Raw genomic sequence first — 17,460 nt, forward strand, 5'->3', positions numbered from 1 at the left:
TGGAAGCTCCCAGCTTTTTCGTTTTCTCCTTTTCTACTAAATCTCCTCTTGAAATTGCTGTAGAGGGACACCAAACAATGGACTCAACCACACCCCGCAAAACAGCCTCAGAGCCTCAGTAATTCATGCTACCAACTGTTATGCCCTATTCTTGAAATGGTAAATATCACAGACAGTACTAAAACTCTTTTTATTTGCTCTTGGATTGCTTGTTTCTTTAACTTCCAGTTTTTTTTATTTGGTTTTTGAAAATATTCCTCTTTTTGAAAATCTCAGAGACAGAATTGATTCCATATGTGAAGATGTATAGATTTCAGTACTGATGTATAAAATACAAATATATACCACATCCTTGTGATACGTATTCACATGGTTCATTTCCTTGAATCTTTTCATGAACGGTGAGCTGATCTGCGAGTGAAAATATTGTGTCATATAGCTGAAATAACTCTATGATAATGCCTTGTGTGAAAGACAGAAATACAAGTTCTTAATACCCTTTTTATGTCTTCACTACACACAAGGCACAGGTTCTCTGAGGATTTTGCCTTGTCCTTTAAATCCTATTTGAGACAGGTTCATTTTTGAAAGCACAGTCGGGGGCTGATGAATGTTGATTTCTTTTGCCTCCTGATTAATTTATCAGCTCACTGCAACTCAGAGAGACACCACGGTGTTGTGTGATTAAGAATTCAGAACACTGTTCAAACACTGGCCTCGTTTCAAAGAACCCTTTTCAATCATGGAACTTGTTTATTTATCAGTCTATGCGGAAAATCCAGACCCAGATGTTATTATATTTAATAATATTTAAGTGACTATTAATAATGAAATCAAAAATGATAAACGACTGTTTGACTAGTTGAGTCTCTCCCACTTTTTATCTTTTCAAATTTATGTGCACGTTATTTCCAGCTTCCCTGCTGTGATGAATAAACTCACTGTCAGCTTGCCTGAGAATGTTTCCTCCCTGCAACGATCCTTTGTGTGTGTGTGCGTTGTAAAAGAATAAAATAATGATAAAAAAGAACCTTGTTTCCTTGGCAACTGGGAGGTTGACTCTGCTCCGCTGCAGGGATGCTCCCAACACTTTCCCAACCAGAGGGGTCAGGTATTATACAACACCCACAATATCTGCGCTCTGTCTTCCTTCGCTCCGTGTCCGCAACACACGCAAGATTAACGACACAGGACACAAGCTGGTCCGCTCCGGCTCAAGTGTGACGGCTAAACGGGAAGACGGATGGCCCTGAGTGATTAATGAGCTGCCCACGAAGGTCGGTCCACTTTACACGAAGAGCGGCGTCACAAATAAGTCTCCCCTTCCATTTTAGGGGGAGATAACTCACATCCAGTCCCGTGTCCATGTCTTAACTCTGACCCGAAGCCAGTTAGATTGAGAAAAACGCCTCCGCTCAGTTTGTTTTTTTAGCAGGTTACTCATTTCAGATCACACACACTATCAAAGCTCCTAATCGTTTTTCAGTGTGGTCACAGACCTATTGCTACCCTGCAGCTATGCAGCTCAACATCAGCCTGCATTATGATCCGGCCTTTCGTGTCCCCTTATGAATAATACGATGATAGAGTGTAGTTTTACAGGTACTCTACATTTATTTTTCATGCGATCAGCTTCTTCTTCAGCTTCATCAACATCAGCATCAGCGGGAGAAGCAGCACAGCACGCCAACGCGCAAAAACCCAGAGTAGGGAGCCGATACGACGTGAGCGCGCAGTAACGCCGCGGCGCGCATGCACAGCTGTCAGCACCAAGGACAGCAGCCGCTCAGCCCCCCGAGCGACCAGCCAGCGACGCGATCAGTCCGGACAGAGCGCACGGAGCGGCGGCTGGAGAGAGCGATACACGCCCTGGAGAGGAAGCCGACTCTAAGCTTAGGCGATGATTTAACTCTTCAAAACCGCAAGGAGGTTTGAGGAGAGGGGAAAAAAACACAGAAGGTGTATAGAATGCGGGTTGGATGTTCCTGGTCTGTTTCTAATAGACTATGAACATGCACATTCCTCCGCATTGTATATAACCACCCATTTTTTTCTTCAGTCTCCCTCTTCCTTTTCTGGCCACCCTCCCTCGCTCACGCCGCCCACCTGGATCGCGTCTGCAGTCTTGCGTTCAACCGAGGCTGAGTCGCGCTGCTGTCCAGAAGAAGCTGGTCGAGCCGACCCGCCACCGGAGAGAAAAGCGACCGGTCCGCACTGTGCTGTTTGGTGGTCCACACGATGCGTCTGTTTCTGCTGGCGGTGCTCTTCTCGTGCTCCTGCGCGCGGGCCGGCTGTGAGCCGAAGATTGTGAACATCGGAGCCGTCCTCAGCCACAAGAGATACGAGCAGGTCTTCAAAGATGCCGTGACCCAGGCCAACCAGGTCCACGGCAGGGACAAATTCAAGCTGACAGCCATCTCGGTAACGCACAAGCCCAACGCCATCCAGATGGCTCTCTCCGTCTGCGAGGACCTCATCTCCAGTCAGGTAGTTCTCTGCATGAACGACACATCACACAACTGCCTCATTCATATGTCTAATTGTGAAAACAGTGTAATGAGTTTGCATCAGGGAGGTTTGGAGAAATAGCAACCAACAAATCCCTGTTCTGCGCCAAAGAACATTTGGTGCTTTCAGAAAAAAATCCTTAATGTCATATTCAGATGTGTTTTGTGCTCAAGTGTGTTCATTGAAGTGGGTGCGATCTGTTTCTGTGATTGGATAAGTCCCGAATCCAGTGCAAACACACTATTTTTCCAGAGCGTCAACTTCAAATTGTCCACAAACACGTCCATGTCCCAGTCAGTCCACACATTACAGCCCCAGCATTTGTCCCATTTTACATCCTCCCCACACCTCTCCACATATTACACCAGATTATTTGGGTCTGAAATGTGAACTCCCCAAATATACATCTTTTTTACACACATCCAAAAATAGCCCTTGGTTTGGGGCATATCTCGGATGAGAGGGCAACTGTACATTTCAGGACACACAGCTGCAAGCCTACTGAACTGCAAAATAACTAGTCAGGGGTGAAAATGTGCGTCGATTAGTCTTGACAATTTGGCACGCAGAGCCCGATTTGGTTGTGGACAGTTTGTGGAAGCAGGTGTAGATTGCTCACCGGGTTGCAGGGTCCTTGTTCTGATGCTGCTTTTGCAAAGTATATTGGCCTAAACTAGATTTTCCCACTACATTTGTTTTGGCTGCATCGATCTTAAATATTCACGCAGAATGTGCTGCAGCTCTAACAAACAAAACACATTTCATAAGTAATGTATGATGCGTGAGTGTGTGGCCTTGAGAGTTGAGGCACAATAAAATGCACCAACCATCTTCTCACATGATGTTCAACATGGCTTTTAAAAGGCACCAGCAGGGTGTCCCTATCGCTCTCACTACTGTTTCTCCTACACACATAATTAAGCTCCGAGAGAAAAAAATACACCCAGAGCTTCAGAGCTGCTTTCATCTCCCTGGTCCTCTTCTTGCTGTAATGACTCTAATTAATACAGGCTTGTAGAATAATACTGTCACATGTCCCTTCATCCATGATCATCCAAGGCACAAGCATGCAATCCACCCTGCAGATTGCACATACAATTCAAGCAGTGGCTCAGAGCTACACACACACACACTGAAAATGAAACCAAGTCACACCTGAATTAGGGAGAGAGTCTATGGAAGGTTTAAAGAGATGAGATGAGATTAGTCTGTAGGTGATAACAGTCACTGAGGAGGAAAGTCTGTGGCAGATGGAGGAGTAGATGCCCGCGAGCCCCCTTGGAAGACAGACCTCATTTCTGACCCAACCATACGGACTGCTCCTATCCAATAATCCATCCCCGCTCAGCCTTGCCAATGAAACTCCCCTCTCTCCAAATCTCCCAGGCAATTCTCAAGTCCGGGCTCACAGAAATTATTTTTTTAATTAAAAAGTATTTCGTCAGCTTTTGCTCACTTAATGCATGGATGGCACTGGCCCACCCAGCTAGCCTCAGCTGGATAAAGGAGAAGATGTGTTTGCTTTTCTTTCTTTTTAACAAATGACCCTGACTGTAGTCATTTGGGTTTCATGGATGTTATGTTTACACCTATTACACAACAATATGGAATGGCATTTTACAGCATTTAATGCACATATGAGTCTTGAAGAAGAAAAACAGATGTTTCAGACCAGACTGAATTACTGACTGGGTAAAGTGGGCAGCTGCCCCATGGTCACATATGCTCAAAGGCATCCCATGCCCTAGATTCTGTAGAGCAATCTGTTTGTGATCCCTTTATTAATTGCAAATGTACTGTATGTGGAAATGAAAAGGCTTTAAAGTAACTCCTGCATTTGAAGCTAATGTTGAGGGTCTAATTTAGGGGGCCACAAACCCAAAAAAAAACAACCAATTACTTTTTTTTCTCCTTTTTTTCCAGAAAAAAACCTTTTACAAATTAAATATCAAGACTGGTCTTGTGACCGTATTACTGTACATTCTGTCCACTGGGTTTTGTAGACTAATTTCCAAAGACAGCCTGAAGATATTTACCACCATTTATGCTGATTGGATAAATGGCCAATGAGACCTATGCAGTACTAATAAGGCCCGATTGCTGTACATCCCTCTACTTATTTCTGCTCAAGAAATACAAATAATTTATGTAAATGTCATCTATAGACATCAGCAATAGATGTAAGCTGCAGTAAATGTGTGATGCAAATTTCTGTTTATATGTTAATATGAAGGAAAGAAATAAAATCTGCAAATATCCTAGTCAGCAGGGTGCTGCCGTTTTGACTCAGTGCCAGTGTCAGAATGACAAAGTGTTCTTCTTCTGTGTTCTCTGCAGGTCTATGCAATCCTGGTGAGTCACCCTCCTCAGTCCAATGACCACCTCACTCCAACGCCCGTCTCCTACACTGCAGGCTTCTACCGCATTCCCGTTGTGGGGCTCACCACCCGCATGTCCATCTACTCAGACAAGGTGAGTGATGGAGGAGGGAGATGTAAGAACAGATAGAGAGAAAGAGAGAGGAAAACAGGAAGAGAGTGAATGCAGCACAGATAAGTAAGCGCTCCCCCGGGGCGCCTTCAAAAGCTTCTGAGATTAAACGTCCCATCACTGTCCATTAGGGCAGCTGTGATTAAATGGGTTTCCACCGGAAACTTGAAAGAACATCATTAATAATGCGGCTCACCTGAATTATGTTTCTGTGAAGCGCAAGCCACTGAAATGAAACTTCAAGTAAAGCGATTGCATAAATACAAATCTTAAACAAATGTTACAATGAGTTATCAAAGTGACAGCCCATAAACTTCAATTCAGACATTTAGGGAAGTCTGAGAGCTGTCTGTGTGTAGATCAAGGAATGATGCATTTTACGCCTGCATTAATATTTTTATGCACCGGGTTTGGCATTTTGTCACTGTCAAAAATAGTTTGTTGCTTTAATACTAGCTGTAACTTTTCTCGGGAACAAATTAAGCAGAACGCATGGACACAGACAGTACACTACAGTGCCAAACATATTTGGATATTTAAACGACAAGCGACAATCTCCAGATCTGAAGAGTAAAACCAGCATCAAGGCACATCGAGGCAGCTTAGCTATCGTAGCCTGATAGTGACCTTAAGTTCTCCTATGTTCTAGCAAAGTGGGGAGAGGTATTTTGACTGCAGTTCTCAACCTCACTGCTAGATGTCACTAAATTCTACATACCGTTACTTTGCAACCCACGGTGTCTGCATACTTTTGCACAAAAGTATATATATTTCGGTAGAGTTTCTAAAAGACCCAAATAGTGACATCAGATTAATAGAAATGAAGTTATTGAGAAAATGTCAGTGTTAGTCACTTCACTTCCTGCTTCGCGCTCCACAGAGTATCCACCTGTCCTTTCTGCGGACAGTCCCTCCCTACTCCCACCAGGCACACGTGTGGTTTGACCTGATGCGCGAGTTCAACTGGAACCACATAATCCTGATCGTGAGCGACGACCACGAGGGCCGGGCCGCCCAAAAGAGACTTGAGACCCTCTTGGAGGAGAGGGAAACCAAGGTGAGACGCTTTGGCTCCCAGTCACCCCTCCGTGCGTGAGCATGAGCGTGCGAGTGCTTAAGGCTTTTAAACCTCAGAGGTCTTCTATGTATGTAACTGTTTTCCTTTCTGTTGTGTGGACACATCTTTCCATTGTGTAAACACTGGCTAACATTCCTAGAGACATCAACAGCGTCTAATGTGGTCTAATATGACAAAAGTTTGTATGTTTATTTGCTCATCTTCACGTTGCTTTTCGCCATAGTCCAAATTATCCTGTGTCTATCCACATTGGGAGCCAAATAGTGGACTTTAACATGGGGCCTTGCAAACCATCACAGACTCAAGTGTTTTATTCGGGCCGTGGTGGTAGTCAGGTGTTATTCCCAGCCTTCATTACTGTGCACAGAGGCCTTGTTTTTACTGCAAGCTGCCACTTCATGTTCATACGACATGGAACATGTTCTACGCAAACCGCTGATGCATCCGTTTTAAGTGTAGCGCTGTGTATGTGGGTCAGTGAAAAAGCTGATCCTTGAGCCAAAACAGAATTGAGACCGCGATGATGTGTGCCCTTTAGGTAAACTAAGAATCTGAGGCAGGAAACAACAGCTACCATCTATTTCATCTGTTTAATGAAAGCACCCTGGGATATGTTCTTTTCTTTCTGCCCCGTGATGCTTGTCCTTCTCTGGGGCTCTTTGCGGTAATTGTGTGGCAGAGTGAAATGAGTCCTGATTCGGAGATTTAATTAAATCAGAAGCTGAAGAGACACAGAGTGTGACACACACACCCGAGGTAATTTGCAGAAAGCGGCTCCAGTTAAAGCGAAAGCTGCTTAAAATGAGTGACGGGGATCAGTATCAGCCACCAATAAGAAACAATCATCTGAAAGGAAGATCTCTGTGGATTGTGCAATTTCATCTCTCATTTCAAACAGCGGCACTCACATAATCTACTTGTGACTCACATCCTGCAATAGAAATGGGAAATTTGTATATAAAAAGCCTTTGATGAGACTCCAGGAAGTTCCTTTTATGTTTGCATCATTTGAGTTCAAATCCCAAGATGAACCCATCTGTGTATCCCGCTCGGTTCCATAATACTCAGAGAAGTTTCTGCATCTCTCTGTGCTGCGGGGTCCTAATTATGAATATATTTAGTCACGACTGCACTGCCACTTGAGCAATTTTTGGGCCCTGAAAGCGGTTCATATGGGAATCTGTCCAAATGCCTGGAGTGATAATTACGCTGATGACCCAGAGCAACTCAAAATGCCTGCCAGTGTTCTGTATTATTCTAACTGCCATCATATCCCACAAGAAACCCATCGGTAAATCGATCCTGCCTAAAATGTTGTCTGTGTGTGCAAAGCTGACATTGAAGTTAATTAAAACTATTAAATCAATGAGCCGCACTCTTTCCACCATAATGTATTTTGATCAATGTTTCGATCAATGCCACATGCGATGTCCTGCTTATGTCAACACTGAACACTAGCGTGTATTAATGTGCTAAAGCTTATTAATCTCTTGCCGAAAACTGGCCTCAACACACAACAGATTCACAATCTTGATCATATCTCTTCAGCACTTCGATTCACAGCTATTTTACCCGGGGCCACAACTCCTGATGAAATGTGGATTAAAGACAATTAGACTCGACAATGATTTATACGAAATACCAAATAACAAAAGGTCCACAAACATTGACATGTGGCAAGCAATCAGTTATTCTGATAATTATATGGACCTATTTTTTTTTTTTTTTTAAATTTACTTTTTATTGACATTCAGCAATCAATGTATTATGAGCATCAACTTCAGCTATTAATTACAGGGTATCATCTCGAATGCCATTTCCTTTTTCTTTTAAGACAGAAAGAAAATAAATATAGAAGAAAAACAAACAAACTTAACAAGAACACGAACACTTAGAGAGTGAGATTTAGTCACTGGTAATACACCTGATGTAGCTGGGGTTAACTGAATCAAAGTCTGGTCTGCGTGGTATTATATAGTCCATCCATTTCTTCCAACGTGAGACAAACAGGTCCCTCTTATAATTCACATCCGCTGTCAATTTCTCCATCCTTTAAATGTCCATTGTGACTTCTATCCACATGTTCAAACACGGGCTCTCACATGAAAGCCATTGTTTGGTGAGGGCCTTTTTGCTTGCCACCAACAAAATACTAAGCAAATATTTATCTTTATTTGTCCATCCTTCTGGCGTAAGTCCAAAAAATAAAACTTTACTTTCCAGAGGCAGCTGACCTCCAAAATGTCTTCATGAATTGCCTTCCAATAAGTTTTAATAACATGGCAGTCCCATAAAATATGATAATGATTTGCATTTGTATTTCCACAATTTCTCTATGGACCTAATTTTAACAACATATATTTTTTTTTATTTTCTTACTTTAAATGTCTTAAAGTACACATTAACCTAAATCCAACATATTTTAGTGAACTGATGAGTCAGAAGGCATTTCTGCCACCCTACTGTTGCACATGTTCTTAACTTAAAACTGAATGCAAAATGTTAATAACAATGTATATTTATAAATAGCAGTGGGCTGAGTTTAACATAGAACATGATGCATAATAGTAGGTAGGGGGTTCCTACTTAATCTCCACATCAGTTTGGGGGTCCTTGGCCTGAAAAACGTTGAAGAACCCTGTACTAAACTATGACTTTTCGTAACTTTGTACAACACACCTCCATTGACTTTGTACTAGGATACCCCCTCATTTGGAAAAGTGAATTAACCTCAGTTTCAGTTTGTAGTTGTAGTTCATTTCAGACACGGAGTGTTAATTTGTTAATGTTTCATTAAGTCATTAGTCCACAGTGAGAAGAAACTGATGACTGCCTGCCCTATTCTTTTACTGCGCCACCTAATTCTGATTACACAGCACCAAACATCTAACATCACCAACAAGTCTGCTGATAGGACATTTGTTGATTTGTTTTTGGCACAGAGCTCGTACCTTTAAGGGGTAATCCTGCAAACAGCAGGACACAGTGAAGCCAATTGGAGGGATGCAGCTCCTCATCTAACAGCTCACTGTGGCTGTGGCCGCTTTACTCATTCAAATAATACTGCGTTTCACACAGCGATGTCTCAACAGACAGTCTGTAATAAATCAAATATATAAACATTTTAATTATTTTATCAGAGTCATGGGCTCAGTCCCCACTGTGTTCCCTCATTCATCTATAGAGACTTAACAGGTAATTTATTCGCATGGAACATCTTGAATGATGAGAGATAAAAAGAAAACGAGCAGAGGAAACTGTCTCCTGGCGTCACGGAGCAGCTGCTAAGCTCACTTCCTCCCATCTCAACACCAGCAGAAAACTAAAAACTCATCTCAATAATAAACACAGCTTTCATTGTGGGTTTGCCAGGGTGATGCTGTCATCTAAGCACCTAAACTGCGTATGCAGTAACAGCTTTAATAGTTGCAGGCAATTTCCGAGGATGTGAGTTTGCTTTTCACAGGCGTGTTACGCTCCGGTTAAGAAGGAGGGGTGTCGTTGCTAATCACCATGTTGCGCTGCGTAGACTCATAAATGCACGAGGTATTTTTTGCTCACCGGCAAAGGTTTAGCGAGGTCACACACTCACGGGGGGATATCTGCCAACACCAGGAGAACGGCTTGGGGCAGTGGACTTTGTCAAAGAGCAAACGTGACCAACACAACGTGAAATATTAATGCTCGACTGCAGATCAGTGTATAAATAGAACGCTCTCTCTAAACTCCTGGTGGAGAAAGACAAAGACAAATTTTCTGTTGTCAGCTTTGCTTTGCGACACTTATAGAGATTTTTACCTGATTTAGAGACTAAGACTGCTCACTATATGGTGACACTGACTATTTAATCAGCATTCACAGATTAAATAATCCATTAAAACATTGTCCATGATTTAATTTTAATTTACTCTTATTTTTTTGTCAGATTCTCAGTTATTTGAGATTTCTATCCGTAGTTGATGGGACGCAGACAGAATTATGTTCGGTGGTGTTGGAGCTGAACTACAGATGCCTTAAGTATATGTTTCGCCTGAGTGGCATTGCTCTTAAAGAGGTTTTGAGGGTCTTTCGTCATCAAAAAATGTAATCAGAGCATAATGAAAATGTGTTTCCATTACCTCTTCTGCAGTAAGTGTAATTATAGATGTGATCATTACCAAATGTTAATGGGTACCATTCTGTTTACTGTGTGTAAAGGTGATTATGATGTTGGATTTACTGATCGATACACAACATACGGATGTGGTAGCATCTGTATGCATAGCAGATTTTAAAAGCTATTGATGTGACAGAACAGTCAGCTGCTGGACAGCGTTTTTTTTTTCTTCTTTTTTCGTGAATAAAGCGTGTCATCTGAATGTTGTATGGATGCGTGGTCAGCCGCGACATTGCGAACTGAGCGAGTCAGACCACGAGTGCACTGAGCTGTGAGCTGTGAAATGCAGGCAGCTGTGCAACAAAACCCTTTGAAGCAGAAAGATAAAGTATTCTCCTGCAAAATGGCTCCCTGTCTCTGGACTCATGAGAGTCACCGCGCACAAAGTCGGACTGGAATCCAAAATGGTGACATCTCAGCTGTCCCGTCATAAAAATGGATGTTGAGTACCGCTAGCTAGTGCTGTGTCCTACTTGCATGCTGGATACTGGATACTGGATACAGTACCATTGTGTATGTATGTACTAGATGTTTTATTCGCTACAGCTTTTTACATGAATCAGACTGAATACCTGGAATGCCACAATGAAGGATGTGCTACCTAATTTAATCTGATAAGAACTTCTGGACTTGTCTCTCTAGCAGTCATAATTTGTTCATTGACTTTCTAGCAGCTGTGCGTGGGCCTTCATTGTTTCTTTTTTGATCTGTGCACCAAATAGCACAGAAGCTATGGTATATTTAATGTAATATTTCCAATGTAGACACCCAGCCTTCAGAAACAGCATGAAATTCTCACACACACTTTGGAGGATTTGTTGGTTTTTGTACGATAGGCTGTCGCAGCACATTCGCCCCTGCTTCCTGCCTTTAGTTTCATTTCTGTTGGACTTTGCCGCTCACTAACAAGCTGCGATATTTGCCAGGTTTTGTATGATGTGAATTGGTCAGACAAGTTAATGATGTTATGTGTAACTCGCTCCAGCCTCTGAGGCTATTGGCACTTCGGAGCCAATGAAAATGATGTTTCATGAACAGATGGTTTATGTGCATGAGCTCTTCATGCTGTTGGACTTGAAGTTGTCATGTTTTGGGTCTGAAAATCCGACGGTTCATTGGCAGCCATGCTGAGGTGCTGAATTATCACTGATAACCGACTCATTGAACACAATTATTAAACCCCCTGTATAGTGCTTAATACCTGCAATAAGTATGCATCATTTTAGTGTGATTTCTAAGCTGTCATCGTTGATGTTCTTTGCAAGCCCCACTGTTAAAGCTCCCAATTTGAAGCAGAAAAGTGGAGATTTGTTGGAATGCTTTACTGCCCTCCATTTTCAACTGTTTATAATATTTTTCTGTGTCTGCATATTTTCTCTGTGCACATTACTCATCAGAATAAAAAAAGGAACTATGAAAACCTCGACCAACTGTCCTATGACAACAAGCGAGGACCTAAGGTATATTTGCATGGTCAATGCACGCCGCCCACCAACTTTCCAAACGTAGCAACTAGAACCAGTCCAAACCAGTCACCAGCCGACCCAGAAATGTCCCTCTCTTGGTAGCACGTGTTTTCTTTAATTTTTACTTTGAGACATTTCCCTATGATTTTAATGAAGAATGGTTTTGTTATGAAAGATCTATAATTTTTGGTCATCACGGAAAAAAAAAAAAGAGTGAACAGTGAACAGCGCCCGGCTTTTATCATTTTCATTTTCTCCTTCAATAAAGGAATGCATGTACTCAGAACACACACTCACACACACACACAAAAAAAAGAGTATGCAAGTCCATTCCTTTGTGGAGAACCGGTAGTGTGGGACAAATCCGTTTCCCAGATGCTACTTCCTCCTGTCCTGTAGCACTTCCCCAGTTTTCAGCAGTTTTTTTGTTGGGGGAAAACGTCTCCCTCACCCCCCTTCACCTGTTTTTAGTTACTGGTTGCATTGACCTTCTTCTTCCCCCCTTACCTAACACATGCACGTCCTTCTTTGGAGCCTTGATAACCCTCAGTTTGCATGCGACAAATGCAAAAGTTTTTTTCCCTTCAAGCTTTTTTTTTTTTTTTTTTTTTTTTTTTAGTTCAGCCGGTTCCCCTGGATCGCTTTCCTTTTTTATCTCTGTCTCTCGTTTCAAACAAAATCGACCAAGCTCGAGCGAAGCAGGTAAAGAGGAATCATGGTGTCTGAGGTAGGGAAAAGTAGCTGGCTTGACCTTTCTTATGCCCCAATCACAGGCAGAGAAAGTCCTCCAGTTCAGCCAGGAGACTAACTTAACTGCCCTGCTGCTGGAGGCGAAAGAGCTGGAGGCCCGAGTCATCATCCTGTCCGCCAGGTGAGATTTGTACCCCAAATAACACTCGCGTTTATTTAAAATGGGCTGCTGAAAAGCTCTCTGAAAGGTTCCAGTTGCATTGTTCGGGAAGAATTTCTTCACAAAATTGTGATCAAAAAATCAAAAATGGTAACTTTTAGTGCAAAAAATGTCAGTAACAGGTAACTGCAGGTGTGTTTTTTTAAAAACATTCCATCCTAGAGATCCCAAGTAGGTATCTGGACCTTCTTCTCAGTGCTGTATTCACACTACAGAAAGACAGCAGGTTAACGCATCATTCCAGTGGAAGCAAACGATGCAAGAGTACAGTTTGATGCTCAGCACGTTTTTCAGCCTGACAATGACACGGTGAAGTGTCAGCCAGTCATATGTGTTTCAGATTCTTGTTTTATTACGCCGACCATGACAAAACAACGTAGATGAGCATGTGGGTCACGCTTGTACGCCTTGCAATTCTTAGCAGAAATGCCACTGCAGACACCCAGTTTGTGATGCTGTGGAAGCAATCATCACTGGGTCGCAATCAACGCGGCTACACCCAATTTGGAGATACAGATACTTATTTAAATGAAAGTGAAAACCCAAGTCCGTTTCGGGGACGTGGTGTTCTGCTATTATCAGCTTTAGTTCTGTTTAGTTCAGTTTGATGTTGTGTCGACTGAATATTTTTCTTAATATAAGCTTCATATAGCTTTCTCATCCATTAAATAAATATATTTAAGGCTAAGTTATCCCAAAAATTCAAGAGACAAAGAAAAAGCTTGAAATGTTGGATTGTAAACCTTGCCAAACCCAATGACACTGTATTGCTCACAGAGGATATAGTTACTTACTTGTAACAGAATACGACTAAAATGAATGGGGGAAAAAAATAAAAATGATCCCCAAGTTTCATCCTTGCACTCCCTTTCTGAAGAAGTCTCATGTGATTTGTCTTTTCTCAACGTCTCCCAGTGAGGAAGACGCTGCCGCGGTGTACAAGGCCGCCCGCTACCTCAACATGACGGGCTCAGGCTACGTGTGGCTGGTTGGAGAGCGGGAGATGTCGGGTAAAGCCCTGAATGAGGCGCCAGACGGTACGTCCATCCGGCAGAGATCAGCCGGAATACACAAGTTAACCCCAGTCTTGCTCCGAGGCCGATCACAGCGCGCACATGTTTAGAGAGGTCGACCAGTTACCGAAGGTGTCGTTACATGATCAACTGTATGACTGCTTGTTGTGTGTTGAGCGTTTAAATGTTTAAGCACTCAGTGTTTAAAGGTTTAAATGTGCCGTGTACGTACACTCAGCTTTTGGTTGAATGTCCTGGATTAACCCAAGCTAAAATCATTGTCCTAATCTGCCGTTTTAATACCCTGATTTCTAATGAATCATAAAGGGAGAGTTTTGCAACAGATAACTGATAGAATGGTAAGCTACAACGGCCTTTCTTGTCTCTGTTCATGGATTTCCACACATGTCTCTCACAGTATTTTATCACTTTGTCGTCACAAATGTCGACCGTCTTTCCCCCAGGCACTCTAACACAAACAACCCCTGCAGAGCGTTTGTTGTCCTGTCTTTGTCCGGTCTCTTCCACCTGCACTGCAGCTTCTACCAGGAGTCTGCAACACTTATGGACCTGGTTGCAATCAGAAAACTTAGCTGAAGTTGGATTGTTGCTTGGATTGAATTTAGTCCCAGTGGTGTTTTGTTTAATAAGAACACTGATAAGTACTCTGCCTGTGCTCATTCCTCAAACCTTTGCTGTCAGGACTGGAAGAAAAACACAAATCCAACTTCAAGGGGCTCCTTACACATGCGGTGAAAAGGTCACGAGTGGCAACATCAGAAAACAATCCATTTATTTTCTGCTGCCTTGTCTCTTAAATGGCGATTTATGTTACTGAAGTTATTCTCCAAGAGATTAACAGGCAACAAAGACTGATGTCTGACCTTTATTCAGGATGTGTAAACTGGAGGCCCTATAAGTTTTTTTTTTCCATGTTACGCATTGCAAAAGGATCCTGGTAACCTCTAGTCGACTCGGGTTGTGATTTATTGTCGGCGTGGTCCTCAGGTCTGATCGGCCTCCAGCTCATCAATGGGAAGAACGAGTCGGCACACATCAATGACGCGGTGGCCGTGGTCGCTCAGTCCATCCAGGAACTGTTTGAGAAGGAGAACATCACAGAACCCCCGAGAGGATGCGTAGGCAACACCAACATCTGGAAAACAGGGCCTCTTTTTAAACGGTAAACCTCTTAAAACTCATGAACTTCAGAAAAAAAAAAGTTCTACCTCTTTGCATATTGACGTCAGTAATTCACATAACCTAACTCTGCATTTGCAGTCAGACTTTTTTTTTTTAAACAAAATGGAAATCTACCTGAAAATAATAAATCATTTTATTTGTCACTTGCAAATGAAGCCGCTGAGTTCCAGCTGACCCACTTAGGTTGGATTCTCAGCCGCACAACAAAAGAGATGCAACATCAGCTCGGCTCAGCAACCGCAGCTCTGCCTGATATTTGCAGTGAATCATTCATTTCGGCACATGCGCTGAATTGAGAGCCTTGAAGCGAACGTTTCACAACAGAACATGCGATTACACACCTCACAGATGACCACGCCTGAACCCGTGTGCACCCGTTCACACAGATGAAGGTTTTCGTGTCGTTTGCCGCAGGGTGCTCATGTCATCTAAGTACCCAGAAGGCCTCACAGGACGCGTGGAGTTCAACGACGATGGAGACAGGAAGTACGCCCACTACAGTATATTCAACTATCAGAAGAGTCGGCTCGTTCAAGTCGGCATATACAACGGAACGCAGGTGAGCAGCCTGTGTGGGATTAGTCCATTCTCTGTGTTTAATATTGGGATAGGCAGGTTCTATCTAGTCCACATACAGAGTCATGTATTTTTTATTCGTCGTGAGCATGCAGACCCAATTTTCTATCTATAGTACTGTGCAGTTAATGTAGGCCACATCCTTGTGTCCATGCGATTAAAAAAAAAAAAAAAACTGCACAGTTCAAAGCTAACATGACGCAACAGCTGCCTGTCGCAGTCAATTAGAGAGGATTTCAAATACATATTGATGAGTTTAAATTGCTATTAATGGGAACATGCAGCAAGAATAGAAAGTGGATAACTAAAGTGTAATTTAGGCTGACAGGCAGTATTTCATAAAATTTCTCCGGTTGAAAGTTTCAAGTCTGTTTCTCTGCGTCCAGCATGTCTGATGAGATGTTTGAACATTACAGATCTGCAATGCCATGTTTTGCAATGGGTGTTAAATTTAGTAATTCAAAAAATGACAGATTTTTCCACAGCAGATTGCCATATAGCATCAACTAATCTTTGCCCTATACAGTGCACTTTCCTTTCTCTACCAAATGATTACATATTAGCTCACTGTTAATGGCTCTAGATGGCAAACTAGAGTTGGATAAAATGAAACCAAAATGAAACCAAACTGCCTTCCTCGTGAACCCCAAAATTGATTTACTCAACATTTCCCATTTTATAAAACACAAAATAAGCTTTCGGATGGATTTTGTTTTTTATTTTTTTGTAACTGTAGCTGCCGATTACTTGACCACACAATGAAGAGCTAAGTGCCTCTTTTTAAACAGCAGTGACTGAATGCCTAAACAACTACAGTCCTGTCATGGGCATTCGTTCATTTGGCCTTAGTGCATGCTTTGGAAATTATATATGCATATTCTAAAGTGTGTTTGGTTTGAAAATTCCTCAGCCTTCCTCAGCAAATGGAATGCCTTTAATTACATTACTTGCTCTCCATTACAACAAAGACAGCTCCATGAGCTCTGCAGAGCTCCAGATGATCCTCATTACTTGACACTGCGCTACAGTCATTTCATTTTGTTATTCCATTTCACTCTATTGCGGTTAATTGTGGCTGTCTAAATGGGTCAGGCAGATAGTGAGGACTGCAAGCATCAGCACTTCTGTTTCCCCGGTGATAGGTGTAATAATAATAAGTTCCAGAAACCCCCAGGTACGGCTCGTAAGTCAGAGGTGGATGCAATAAATGAAGGAACCGCTGAGCTGTGGTTATGTAAAGCTGACTCATTAATGAAGCTCACCCGCAGTGTTGGAGCCTCATCAGCAGCATGCCTTCTGTCAGCACTCACCTGTAATCCTAATATGTGTGTGGCACTCCTGCAGGTGGTAATGAACAATCAGCGGAAGATCATCTGGCCCGGAGGAGAGACTGAAAAACCACAGGGCTTCCAGATGTCCACTCGATTAAAGGTAGGGCGGTTCACGTCGCCGCCGCAATGTGACATTCATGTCCACACAGATAGAGCACGGACCCAGGTTGATGTGCTCACATTGGCCAGTGTGCACACAGAGGGGAGTGAGGCTGATGTGTGCTCATAAAGGCAGCTCTGAAATACTTCCTATGACTTTAATCTCTTCACATTTGTCTGCAAAGAACCTCTCCTCTGGATCCTTGTCAGTTATTTTTTTTTTTTTTACATTCATCTGTCTGTCTTTCTTTCTCTGTCCATGTGTATCTGACAGTCTGTACATGGGTATTGCTGGAATTTTTTCAAGCCTTTTATTCCCCTTGTTCCACCACTCCGAAGTCTCTCGGGATCGAAACAGATCCGGAGCTGACTACGTGATAAACAGTTTTCTGTCCCATCTGTTGTAGATAGTGACGATACACCAGGAGCCATTTGTGTATGTGAAACCCACGATGCCGGACGGAACATGCAAGGAGGAAATGACATTAAATGGAGTCTTAATTAAAAAGGTTATCTGCACTGGGCCCAATGAGACCATCCCAGGTAACACATCAGGGACGTTTATATTATCAATGTGCTTTTAGTGCACGCACCAAACACCCACCGGAGATGCATACATATATATGCAGT

The 17,460-nt window shown here is 42.6% G+C and overlaps 1 protein-coding gene across 12 annotated transcripts in view; it reads left to right on the top strand.

The window, feature by feature from the left end:
- The first annotated feature begins 1,227 nt into the window (after positions 1 to 1,227).
- Positions 1,228 to 17,460, top strand: part of grin1a (glutamate receptor, ionotropic, N-methyl D-aspartate 1a) — a 32,898-nt gene continuing 16,665 nt past the window's right edge. For 2 of the 12 annotated variants that reach the window (XM_047569386.1, XM_047569395.1), the window contains exons 1-10: positions 1,229 to 2,487; positions 4,846 to 4,980; positions 5,879 to 6,055; positions 11,630 to 11,692; positions 12,472 to 12,569; positions 13,524 to 13,645; positions 14,630 to 14,804; positions 15,239 to 15,383; positions 16,745 to 16,831; positions 17,238 to 17,385. In XM_047569386.1, coding sequence (XP_047425342.1) covers positions 2,239 to 2,487; positions 4,846 to 4,980; positions 5,879 to 6,055; positions 11,630 to 11,692; positions 12,472 to 12,569; positions 13,524 to 13,645; positions 14,630 to 14,804; positions 15,239 to 15,383; positions 16,745 to 16,831; positions 17,238 to 17,385 — 1,399 coding nt within the window. In that variant the 5' untranslated portion in view covers positions 1,229 to 2,238. Of the gene's footprint in view, positions 2,488 to 4,845; positions 4,981 to 5,878; positions 6,056 to 11,629; positions 11,693 to 12,471; positions 12,570 to 13,523; positions 13,646 to 14,629; positions 14,805 to 15,238; positions 15,384 to 16,744; positions 16,832 to 17,237; positions 17,386 to 17,460 lie in introns of all 12 variants that reach the window. The other 10 variants (XM_047569387.1, XM_047569389.1, XM_047569388.1 and 7 more) reach the window with 9 other exon arrangements.

The sequence above is a fragment of the Mugil cephalus genome, chromosome 19 (assembly GCF_022458985.1).
Source record: "Mugil cephalus isolate CIBA_MC_2020 chromosome 19, CIBA_Mcephalus_1.1, whole genome shotgun sequence".
Lineage (NCBI taxonomy): Eukaryota > Metazoa > Chordata > Actinopteri > Mugiliformes > Mugilidae > Mugil > Mugil cephalus.